This window comes from Camelus bactrianus, chromosome 29 (assembly GCF_048773025.1).
Source record: "Camelus bactrianus isolate YW-2024 breed Bactrian camel chromosome 29, ASM4877302v1, whole genome shotgun sequence".
Lineage (NCBI taxonomy): Eukaryota > Metazoa > Chordata > Mammalia > Artiodactyla > Camelidae > Camelus > Camelus bactrianus.
The window spans coordinates 1064348-1077568 of record NC_133567.1 but is presented as its reverse complement, the minus strand read 5'-3'; the positions used below and the strand labels follow the sequence as shown (position 1 = coordinate 1077568).

The 13221-nt window shown below is 42.2% G+C and overlaps 1 protein-coding gene across 4 annotated transcripts in view; it reads right to left on the bottom strand.

The window, feature by feature from the left end:
- The window catches only part of SPIDR (scaffold protein involved in DNA repair), a 258048-nt gene that overhangs the window by 140811 nt on the left and 104016 nt on the right, over positions 1-13221 (bottom strand). For all 4 annotated transcript variants that reach the window (XM_074355057.1, XM_074355055.1, XM_074355056.1 and 1 more), the window contains exon 8: positions 9609-9822. In XM_074355057.1, the coding sequence (XP_074211158.1) occupies positions 9609-9822 (214 nt within the window). The remainder of the gene's footprint in view (positions 1-9608; positions 9823-13221) is intronic.

Here is a 13221-nt window from a genome sequence, read left to right as displayed (position 1 = left end):
GGGCCACAGAACAAGCAGCAGAGCAACAGAAACTGCACTGGGGAAGTTGAATGAGGGAGTCATCACTTCACACTGAGAGGCTGGCTCACTGTTGTGCACTGCAAGGAACTCCCTGAGATTTCAGAGCACACAAGCATCAAGGCCAAGTTATGCTTCCAGAATTTCTATCAAGGCTGCGGCAACACCTGCAGTAGGGCACGAAACGGCTTGAAAAAAGGACCTAGAAGTACCCAGAACTGGGTAGGTAACCAGCTGGAGGTCACCATATGACCCAGGCAAGGGGTAAAAAAGTCACAGTGAAAATGAAAAAGAAAAGGAACCACAGAGCCACCCTGGAGAGACAGTCTGCAAGGACTCAGGAACTTAACTGTCACTTGTGATTTGTGCTCTACTAGCCACTGCTCCCCGGTAACCAGGTACAAGAAGGGAATTCATCAGGGCTAAACCACACTGCAGCTGACCTGTTTCTCAGTGATGAGAGCTGACAGATTTTCAAAACCAACCTCTCTGGAGACAAAAGAGCCTTGGTGGGAGGAAAGCACTTAGGTGTGTGGGCAGCGTAGGCCACTCTTTCCACATCGCTCCCTGCTTCTGCAAGCGTGGCTCAGGGAGGGTGACTCTGACGCACAGGGGTTGAGCCACTCGTGTTTCAGGTTAGGGGACAAGGGCTCTTGGGCTTGGAGGACACATGGAACTGATGAGCGGTGGCATCACACTGGTTAAGGGTGGAGGCCTTCTCCTCTCACACTGCCTGGCCTCCTGTAGTCTGGTTTCTTTCCGCGTCTTTGCAGGCTGTTGTGTGCTCAGAGACCCTGACACAGAATTACTTTAAATCTCTGCCAGCGCATGCCCTATGGACTTCGAGAACACCAGGACAAACAGCAGAGAGAGCTGCTCTGAGCAGCTGCCCTGGGCCTCCCACACTTCCTTTTAAGTCACATTCTTTGTTTTCTGGAACTATGGGAGCCTCTCTGCCTCAATATTTTGTACTAGAATATTTTCAGACTTACAGGAAATATGCAAGACACTTTTGCACTCCTGACCTGGATATGCGGACAGGGAACCATTCAGCAGAGCTGCTTTGTCACCCGCTCCCAATACGTGTGCGCACACACTACTGCTGTAGTGGCTGTTAGTTCCCACTATTATGAGCCAGGGAGCAACCCCGACCAGACACTGAATCGGCTAAGCCTTGACTTGGACTTCCAGCCTCCAGGACTCTCGAGAGACGAATTTCCATTGTTCATAAGCCACCGGGTCCATGGTCACTTGTTACAGGTGCCGGGATGGAGCTGAGTGGGCACGGTTCAGGCGCCCCTCTCTCAGATGCCCCACTTTTCATCAGCCTCAGCTCAGCTGACTGTAGCGCACAGCTGGCTGATTCCCGCTCACCAGGAACAGAGGCCATCCTGAGCCTGTCCCATCTGCTCTCTTTTTCGTGTAGGCACCACCTCCGTGAGGGCAGGAGAGCCCAAATTTTCAAGCCGAGAGGGCTGATTCCCTTCCACCCTCACCCTCCTGGTGCTCCTAGGACCCAGGTGCTTCTCCCCTCTGCTGCTGTCTCGGTGGCTGTCATGCCAGCTTCTCTGCCCTTCACCTGCTCACTCAGGAACCTCCTCAGAAGGGTGGTCCTCAGCAGCCACAGGGCCCTACCCCTGCTCCGACTAATCCCTCACTATGTTTCTGGTGAATTTTCTAAAACACAGGCCTGGTTAAGTGCCCTGCCACCCCTTCTCCTTCCAGACTGAGTCTGTACCTAGCACAAAGTACAAGCCCTTCAAGGCCCAGAGGCTGCTAGTTTCATCCACGGCCACAGACTTTTCTCTCTATAATCAGTCTCCTTCTCTCTCCTCAGTTACTCACTGTCTCCAGTTCCAGCAAAACCCTCCAGCTCATCCTTCTGAGGCTGCCTGTTTCCTGGGCTCCCTCTGCCTTTCTGCACTACTGGTCGTCTCTCTGCACACTCTTCCACCCACCACGCTGTAGCTGGCTGCTCACAGGACTGTCACTGGCAGCTCCATTAGGGTACTGACATGATTTTATCCCCAGTACTCGCCACTCTAAAAATACCTGCCCAATGAGACAAAGAATGAAAGTACATCAGTAGCGTAACTTCCCTGACACCCAAACCAGACAGGACACCACAGTCTAACATCCCCAATGAACACAGATGCAAAAGTCCTCGACAAAATATTAGCAAAGTGAATTCAACAATATTTTTAAAGAATTCTACACCATGATCAAATGGGACTGACCCAAGGGATGCAAGTACAGTTCAAGATCTGCAAATCCATTTGTGACACGCTACATTTACAAAATGAAGGCAAAAAATCATATCATCTCAATAAATGCAGAAAATGCATTTGATAAAATTCACTGAATTATTCTATTGCCTGAGTAGACTGCTCTAGGAAAACATTGCTAAGATTTAAGTCAGAAATGTTTTGGAAGAATTAATATCATTAACATGGCCATACTACCAAAAGCAACCTACAGATTTAATGCAATCCCTACCAAATTACCCAGGACATTTTTCACAGAACTAGAACAAATAACCCTAAAATTTATGTGGAATCACAAAAGGCCCAGAATTGTCAAAGCAACACTGGAGAAAAAGAATGAAGCTGGAAGAATAACCCTCCCAGACTTCTGACAAGACTACAGAGCAACAGTAATCAAAACAGCATGGTATTGGCACAAAAACAGAGATATGGATGGATCAATGGAATAGTACAGAGAGCCCAGAAATAAACACACAGATTTATGGTCAATTAATCTTTGACAAAGGAGGCAAGAATACACAGTAGAGAAAAGATAGTCTCTTCAGCAAGTGGTGTTGGGAAAACTGGACAGCCGCATGTAAATCAATGAAGTTAGAACACTCTCTCATACCACACAAAAAAATAAACTCAAAATAAAGACTTAAACATAAGACAAGACACCATAAATCTCTCAAGCATATTTATCTCAGCTGGGTAGGAGGCTCTAATAAACTGTGTTTTCAAAGCTACAAATACTAGTACACATATTCCCACTCCCATTTCTGATTCCTCAAAAATAAGTGGATTATCTAATTTAAAGATTTTCTGGGGAAACACAGAGACCAATGGTCATACTTGCAAAGACAATTTCCACTTTCACCACTAACCATACTAGCCCTGCCATCAAGAAGCTCACAGTGTAGGAGGAGATACAGGAGGGTGACTGCGGGTGACTTTCTGTTAATTGTGCTATAGCACAGGCATGTGAAAGGCACAAGGGGCACACAGGAGAAAGCAACCTGGCGAGCCTTGAGTTGGGAAGAAGGTGGCAAAAAAAGCCACACAGAGAAGGGGCAGGAGAGGTGCGGGTTTTGTCATGTGGACCAGGGGGATATGAAAAGCCACTCGAGTGAGAAAGAACAGTGCTCACAAAGAGGGGGAAGCAGTGTGGACCCTCGGTGGCCACAGTAAGTCATCATCATTTTGAGAACAAGACCAGCCAAAGGTCACCTCTATTCTGACCTTTGCCTTTATTTCACAGATTACCAATATGTTGAAAAGAAAAAAAGAAAATATTAGTTAGTAAAATTAGGAAAAACTTCTTTATTCTGGCTGGGGTATGTGTGGGCACAGCATGTTATGATTCCATGATTTGAACTTCTAGAAGTCGGAGAACATGATTGTTTCCAATGCCTTTTAAGCAAGAATAAATCTATATTATATCATAAAATATAATATTTGTGTTCATTGATATTATTAACCTGATGGGTCACAATGTGTTTGCATATCTGGAAGAATTTGTGTGCTAAGCAGTGTTCTTACAGAGAGAAGCATTGGGAAAGCAGTGGAGTGACACCTGTCACACCCTCTCTGTCTAGGAGCTCACAGGCCAGGAACTTAGGGGCTGTGCTAACATCCCACCCCTGGAAGAGTACGGCCAGAAAGCAGAAATGTTCTAAACAGTGAAACTTTCTGTTTGCTTTTCCAATCTTTACTTTTGTGATAAGAGTACCCACGGGCCAACTGGGAGGCTGCATTAGGCATGAAGCATTCCATTCATTCAGTAATGTTTAATATTTAACCATCAGTTTACTGCTTTAACTGAAATATTCCAACAGGCTTCAAAGTGAGACCGAAACCGGCTCATGTCTCTGCAAGTAGCTGCTTGCGCTGCTGGATCAAAATCGCTCATATGGAGATCAGTGACATCTAGCTTCTCTGAAATGAGTCAACCTCACTCTAGACAGAAGAAGTACAGTGTCCTCTGACCTTGGTGAATCATACCCCTCAGATACAAGTCCACAGTCCATCTCTTCCCTAGGACTTCCCCTAGTTTACCCTACTCAGGTTATCTTGGTAAGCAGTGTTGAACTCAATCCTTTAACACCTATAATACTCTACAAAGTTACTTCCAGTTCTCTACAGAATTTTCACTTGAGTTTTCCATAACTGTCATATCCAATCATGTGTGAAGCTGAAGCCTCTGAGCTATAAAATTATAATTATACTTTTGTGTCACAGAGAAATATATGTGGAAATAGTCGGGTTCGTAATGGGCCATTTTATTTATTACCATTTATCTTTAGCCACTTTGTGGGAAAGCACAGCAGGTATCACCTGTCATGTCACAAATGAACAGTAAAAAAAAAATGACTGGAAATGTGTTTGGCCTTAAACTCCGTCAAGTGCAATTCAATACTCTTTTCATCAAGTTCCCTCAAATCTAAGAATCAACATTTCTCCTTGGTCCCGTGAGACCCTTAACCAGCAACATTCCCTGGATCGCAGTCACAATCCCTCCCTCTGCTGCCACCCTGTCACTGGTCATAACAGTGTCTGTGGTCTAGGTCAGGTCAATGACAGCTGTCCATCAAGGCTTCCTTAGCCTCACACCTGGACACTGCAAGGTGAGAGCCCACCATCCCAGCCTCTCCTCAGAGGGACAACCCCACTCAGCACTTGTTCCTAGTCCTTATGCACATCTTCCTGCAGAGTCCTGGCCTTGTGAGACAGAACGTGGGCTTGCTAATAGTCTTACTGAGCACTGCCGGTTACTGCCAGTGAATCTTTATGCTTAGGCTTCTTGGTAAAGAATACGAAGAAGACAAAGAGTAACAACCCTAAAGGGCTACTGTGAGTTTACCTGAGACTCAGGAATCGAGCACTGTACCTGGCATATAGTTAACACTCATGTAAACGTTAGCAATTCTCCCTCTTGTACCATTTAGAAGTTTAATGATGAATTAATTGGTTGGGACATCGCTGGAATTTTGGACTCTTGTGAACTGATAGAATTGGACCTTGCAACAAAGGGATGATGTGACCTCTATCAATATACTCATCCTTAATGTTAACATCAAACTAAATTTTACTAAAGATTCTATTTAAATTGGTTTACATACCTACAGATACAGTATGCCCCACATCCACATGTGTACTACAGAAGTATGAATTCTGGTTAGATGACTCACTTGTAAAATGGAACAAACACCTGAGAATGATTGGCTCTCTTAATTGCTCTCTCCTCATTCTGTATTTGTTTTTATTGTGGTAAAATAAATATATATACACAAATAACACAGATTTTTACCATTTAACCATTTTTTAAGCAGACACTTCAGTGGCATTAAGTCATTAGGCATAATGTTAACAATCACCACTATTTCAAGAACTTTATCACTATTCCAAACAGAAACTATGTACTTACCAAACAGTAATTCTCCACTCCCCTCACTCCTCAGTAATCTCTACTCCACCTTCTGTCTCTATGAATTTGCCCATTTTAGGTAACTCATGTAAGTGGAATCAAATAATATTTGCTTTTTTGTGTGTCTGGCTTTTTTCATTAAGCACAATGTTTTCAAGGTCCATCCACGTTGTAGCATATATCAGAATTTCATTCCTTTCTGAGGATGCATAATATTTCTGTATGTGTGTGTGTGTGTGTGTGTGTGTGTGTATTTATACTCATTTTGTTTACCTATTCCTCTAATGACAGATACTTGGGTTGTTTCCCCCTTTTGCCTATCGTGAATAATGCTGCTATGAACACTGATATACAAGTATCTGCTTGTGTCCCTATTTTCAGTACTTTTGGATACACACTTAAGAGTGGAATTGCTGGATTATATGGTAATACTGAGTTTAACCTTTTCAGGAAGAGCCAAACTATTTTCCACAGCAGCTATACCTTTTAAAATTTCTACCAGCACTGCACAAGAGTTCCAATTCCTTTACATCCTCTTTAACACTTGTTATTTCCCATGGTTTCTGATCAGAGCCATCCTGGTAGGTATGAAGGGGTATCTCATTGTGGTTTTGATCTGCATTACCCTAATTACTAATGATACTGAGCATCTTTTCATGTATTAATTGGTTGTTTATGTATCTTCTTTGGGATCTAGATGTGCTTCTATGAATGGAAATACATTCTCTATCACTATGTTAAATTACCACACACTACAGAGATGTACGGTAACTCATTTATTACGTCTATCCCATGTTAAAGGCTCTTCAGGTTAGTTTTAGATTTTAAGGTTTTTAGGCAAAACATTTATGGCAATATCTTTTGTACATATTTGAGTATATTTATAGTATAAAGTCCTAGTAGCATAAGTTCTACATCAAAGTGTGTTCACATTAATGTTTGTGACATACTGCCAAAGAGGGAACCAACTTCACTCCCCCCAACATTTGGGAATGATGAATATTTTAAAATTTTTGCTAAAGTATCTTGCTTTATATCTTTAGTACTTGTAAGAATAAATTTTCATGTGCATTTATTACATGTATTTACATATCTGTTTCCTCCTTTTGAGATGATTGTTTTGAGAAATTAGGGCATAAGGACTCCAGAGAAATTGATCACATTAAAAATATTTCAAATATTTTCACTTCCATGGATTTGCTAAAATTGTTAAAGATAGCACTAATATCTGGTGCCATCTGGCTTTGTTAACAAAAGCCTTCCAAACTGTCTTCCTAGAAGGCAAATTTATTTTCCATTGGATGGCACAGTATATAAAAACAGTATGATTTCACTTATTAAAATGGGCAAATACAGGATTTACTTTCACTCTTATTTTATAACCTATATTCCATATATAGAGCAAAAGTCCTCAAAGAATGAAAACAAAACACTTAAGGAGAAAAAGAAAATATTCAAATCAAGTTTAGAAATAACAAGCTCTGTATATAGCACTGTACAATGAATTCCATGTTATTCCTTAAAAGAATGAAAGAAGCAACCACCAAGGGAGTTGCCTTTAAGACCCAGACCTAAAAACACCCCAAAGTCAAATGATAATAACTCATGCACCTGTAAGATCTAAGGAGTCAGGAGAATTTGTAAATTTTTTTTGTAAATATAAATCTTTGCAGTACTACTTACAATACCCAAGACATGGAAGCAACCTAAATGTCCATCAACAGATGACTGGATAAAGAAGATGTGGTATGTATATACAATGGAATACTACTCAGCCATAAAAAAGAATGAAATATTGCCATCTGCAGCAACATGGATGGACCTAGAGATTATCATACTAAGTGAAATAGGTCAAACAGAGAAAAATAAATATCATATGACATCACTTATATGTGGAATCTAAAAAATGACATAAATGAACTTATTTGCAAAACAGACTCACCAACATGGAAAGCAAACTTACGGTTATGAAAGGGGAAGAGCGGAAGGGATAAATAGGAGTTTGGGATTAGCAGATACAAACTACTATATATAAAACAGATAAACAACAAGGACCTACTGTATAGCACAGGGAACTATATTCAATATCTTATAGTAACCTGTAATGGAAAAGAATACATATATGTATATATATGACTGAAACACTATGTTGTACACCAGAAAAAACAACATTGTAAATCAACCATATCTCAATAAAAATTAATAAATAAGTCTTTGCAGATAAGCTTGATCTAATTTTACTTCTCATGAGCCCAAGAAAGAGTCCCACATTCACATAGTCATTTAGCAACCCCTCAAGGCATTCTGTTACAAAGGAAAGAAGAATGAGCCAACAGGAAGCTGATATATGGTCAAGATGAATGTTTAGAAAATTTCAGTATGATTAAAAAAAAATAGAATGATTGGGGGTAAGGATATAGCTCAGTGGTAGAGTGCCTGCTTAGCATGCTTGAGGTCCTGAGTTCAATCCCTAGTACCTCCATTAAAAAAATAAGAAATTAAAAAATAATAAATAAACCTAGTTACCTCCACCCCCCCAAAAAAAAGAACTGGGTGGCCACTTAGATGATAGACCAGTGGACTCCCACTAAAAAAAATTAGAATGATAGGAAATTTTGGAGAAAAGATAATTAATGGCACTGTATTCTTGAGTAAGATACACAGAGTGACAGGTGGTAATTACAACATTATTCATTATATCCTCAAACTGAAGATAATCAACTATCTGTCAACAAAAGAACAGATTCATCAAGTGCATAAATTAATAGAACGGAATACTATACAGCAATGAAAATGAACAAATCACCAAATGCAACAAAACTAAGGAATCTTGCAAGCATAATATTAAGTGAAAGTAGTCAGGCAAAAGAGAATGCATATTGTATGATTACTGTATGGTTCTATTTATATCATGTTCTCAAACATCTGAAGGCATCTACTGCATCAGAGGTCAGGATAATGGCCACCTGGGGCAGGAGGGAGAGGGAGGTAATGGGAGAAGATAGGGTGGTCCCAGGTACAGACTACATTCTATTTCTTGGACTAGACAGAAATTATGTATTTGCTTTGTGATTACTTGATGAAATGTATACTCATAATCTGTATATGATCCTATATGTATTTCATACTGATTAACACAAAGGTATTAGAAATTTAAATAAAATAAAATAATGCAAGTTACCCTCTGATATCCTCAGCCTGTTAGTGGAAGAATTTAATTAGAGCTGACGATCACTCACTATGGACACAACAAAGAGATCTTAAAGACCTGTAAGTTGACTTCAAGCCTAAGAATTTAACAGATGAGTGAAACTTAAAAACCGCTAATAAAATGCATAGTTAGCCCTTAAAACAAGGCTGCTAAAATTTTCCCTCAGAAGTAATAAGAGTTACTTCTTTTTGTGGTTAAAAACTAACATCCCACAGAGAAGGAAACACAGTATCCTTAAAAGTAATTTCTGATCCACTAATGGCCACTTAGATTTCTGAAGATCAAACCCTATTATGTCTTAATTTATGCTTTTATCCCCTAAAGTAATTATCAAAGAAATGTTAAATTAATGTGTAGTATTACCCTGTTGTCAACATAATGCCTCTTACTAAAATTATATTTCTAAGAAAGATAAAAACAGAAACAGCCAGATTTTGTAACACACCACTTAGGCAGAAATTTTGATGTGGTTGTTTCTTCCTCACCACCTCCCCCCCAGTCCTCCACAATTATCAAAAATTTCCTGCCAGAAGTACAAACGAGCCGTCAGAAAAAGTTCAGAGCATCTGTTACATAAAATCTATGTTGAATACTGGCTCCCTTCCCCTGGCATTACTGTATAATCAAGTGACAAAAATGTTCCTGATAAAAATGTCTTTTCAGACAAACTCATAGTTGGTGACTGCTGGGATCGGTTCCTTTCACTCACCAAGGAGGGTAGATGTGGACGATGTCTTGTGGACGTCCCCTGAGGCAGCGTGCAGTCTCCTTGGTGAAAAGAACCTTCAGGCTAGTCCTGGCGGCCCCACCTTGAGAAGGGCTGTCGGCCTGCAGCCCTGATAACTGCTCACACATGGCGACTTGGATAGTGCATTCCTCATGCAGCTCTAGAATTTTCACAGCTAATACACCAGACTTTCTACCTAGAAGGTGAAGATGAGAACAAAAGCAAAAATAGAGTCTAAAAGACATATAGGCTAAGTGTGAATAAATTATCATGAAAAAGAATCATCTTCAGACAGCTTTCTTCACCTGGAGGAAATGGTCTCTATACTTTACAAAGTAAAACACAGACTTAACATGCTCATGGTAACACCTTTCTTAAAATCAAAATAATCTGAGCATTTTATTTAATATACGCATTTTAAGCAACATAAGAAATCGTCTCCTATCACAAAGAAATAAGTCTTACATATACAGAAAACTCAGATCCATCATTTCACAAAGCATGTTTTCACTCCAGAACTTGAACCCTTTCAAAATTCACAACAAAGTGAGTATGTCCAGATCCTCCTCCTTTCTCTCATGCCCCCTCCACCTCATTACCTGCTCTGACTGTCTACTTGGAAATGGCACAGTACGACTGCCCAGCTCCAAGTGTTCTAACGATCACAGAGGTTGAAAGTTGAGGACTTCTGGGGAAAGCTGAGTTAGGGCTCTAGTTTAAATGGGTGGAATTTGATCTGGATTTGATGACTGACCCTCATATTAATTACACTGGCAAGTTACACAGCATTTCAACACTTTGGTTTTCCCATGTGTAAAATGGGGATCACACCACTTGCCTCAATTATCATTTTTAAAAATTAAATGAGATAAATGTATAGCCTATAACCCAGAAATGCCAGATATGTACCCAGGAAGTCTGTCACACGTCTAGGAGATCTAGACAAGGTTGCACATCTCAGTGTTGTTTGTAAGAGTAGGAAACTAGACCTGGCACTGATCGGCAGGCGATGGGTAAACTGTGGTGGGTTCTCAGAACAAGACACTCTATAGAAGCTACTGCAAGTGGACCCCATCTGCATGTATCCGCTTGGAGAGATCCCAAAAACAAGAGGGGTAAATAAGGAATGTATAGTCTGACACCCATAATGTCATCTTTCTGAAACACAGAGACCAACACAATACTGTTACAGATACATATGTCACACAGCACATAAATGTGGACTAGCAGGACACACAGAAAACTCATGACAACCGCTGAATCATGAGAGAAAGAGGAGTTTGCCTCAGGAAGGGATCCAGGGGGTTCAAACTTATCTGTCATATTGTTTGTTATAAAAATATGAGAAGCAAAGAGACAGAAGATTAACATGTGTCAGGCAGTGTGCTAGGTGGTCCCGTGGATCTGTCTCCTGCTTCAATAGTGTTTGGATGGAACAGACCCAGGGACTCCTCTTGCTCCAGACTCCAACCACCCTTCCACCTTCCTTCCAGTTGTGACCTCTTGAACCAGCCAGTCTGCTACTCTCTGCCTCCGGGACCAACTAACACCTTTTTCTGAGCTTAAGCTCCTTATTACCAATCAACCGTGAGCCCCCAGATTCATCAGAATTATTCCACCAGGTGGAGGCTACGGCGAACCACCCTGTCCACAGGCATCCGTGGGCCTCCTACACCTATGTCTCTCTGGGCTTCTATTTCGACCACAACGATGTGGCTCTGGAGGGTGTGGGCCACTGTTTCCATAATTGAAGGAGGAGAAGGGTGAAGGCACCAAGCATCTCTTGAAAATGCAAAACAAGTGTGCAGTGGCGCCCTCTTGTAGGATGTGCAGGAGCCGTCCCAAGGGGAGTGGGGGTAAAACCCAGGATGCCATGGAAGCCACCAGTCTCGTGGAGAAGAACCTCAACCAGGCCCTTTTGGATCTGCATGTCCTGGATTCTGCCTGCACAGACCCCACCTCTGTGACTTCCTGGAGAGCCACTTCCTGGATAAGGAGGTGAGACTCATCAGGAAGATGGGCAACCACCTGACTAACCTCCACAGGCTGGCTGGTCTCCAGCTGGGTCGGGTGAGTATCTCTCCGAAAGGCTCACCCTCAGCACCACTAGGAGCCTCTGGAAGCCAGTGGCCTTTGAGAAGCTGCTCTGGTGTCAGGGCTCTTGCCTGAAGCCTCTCTCTGCAGCCACCAGGCAGCTTTTTAACCACCCTGGAACACTCTCCCAAGCCTTGGACCAAATGGGAAAAATAAAGCTTTATGCAGTTAAAAAAAAAAGTGTTATTAATTCTAGATGGTGAATATGCTTAGGTTTTTCTATTACTCTCTGTTTTTTAATTGAAAAAATAAATGACTTGAATGAGACAAGAGCCCTGCTAATAACAGACACCAATATGAGTTCCATTACCACTTTAGCTCAGTGAGTATAAAAACTAATATTTAAATTGTGCAAAGGTTTTGGTCATACAGTTTAATTTCACTTCCATTTCTTTCTCCCTTTCACTTTTCTCCAGTCATTTTCCACTCAATCCTGTTTTCCACGCCTTCCTCTCTCTGAGTGCCAGCAGGAAGTATTAGCATGTGAAGCAAGGACAGGCACCTCCCCTGAGCACTATGTGGAACTACAACTTCTGAGGTATGCGTCTATCCTGAGATGATTTCTTCAGGTAAGAAGGAAACGGAAGAGGGGAAGACGTAAACAAGCATGACGCTAAGCTCCACCGGTCACTATGGGGTGGGGGTGGGGGGTGAAAACACACTGTAAAGAAAGGCCCTGACTACGAAGGGAGGACTGGGCCTGCTCTGCCACCACAGGTGTGTCCTTAGTGAAAAGTAGCTCACCCTCAGCTGGGGAACAGGAGGAGAAGTCGAGACAGGTGGGGTCACTGTGGTGCTCACACTGCTCCTCTGGGGCAGGAGGCGCACAGAGAGTTAGCTTTATCAGCAGCAAAGGGGAAGACCTAGGTTGAGGGGCTGCACTAGCCACAGGAGCATTTCAGGACCTATTTTAGGAATTTTTTAAACTTGCACCTGTACTCTGTGCTCACCCCCAACACCGTACTCAGCCACTGGCAGCAGCCACTGTCCAGAGCTCAACCGCCCTGCTAGGGCTTATGTGGCCAGGGCCACCCTGTCAGCACAGCTCTCCCTTCAGGCAGCACAGCTCTCCCTTCAGGCACCAATCCCTGCCGTGTGTGGCTCTGATTAAAAACTGACATAGGTTTTCAGTGGTCTGCCCGCAACCGTACAGTCCCCATTAGACCCTGACAGATTTTACAAAAGGCAAGACACTGCAATAAAGACATAAACAGTATGACAGCAGAAATACCTGTATGTCTCAGATGAGTCATACTGCTACTGACCGCAGTTTCTTTGAAGATTTTTATGAGAACTCCTGACAATGTTCTAACAACTATGAGCCCTGATTTGACTATCAGCACAGCATGCCTGGCGACTAAACAGGCTTGGAAGCGCCACTGTGGTTGCACACAGGGCTGCCAACAGCACCACGCTCTCCAGGAAGAACTCTGAAGTCCCTCCCACAGGACCTGCCACAAGCCTGAGAAGCCAGAGGGCTGACCTCCCTGGAGAAAGAAAG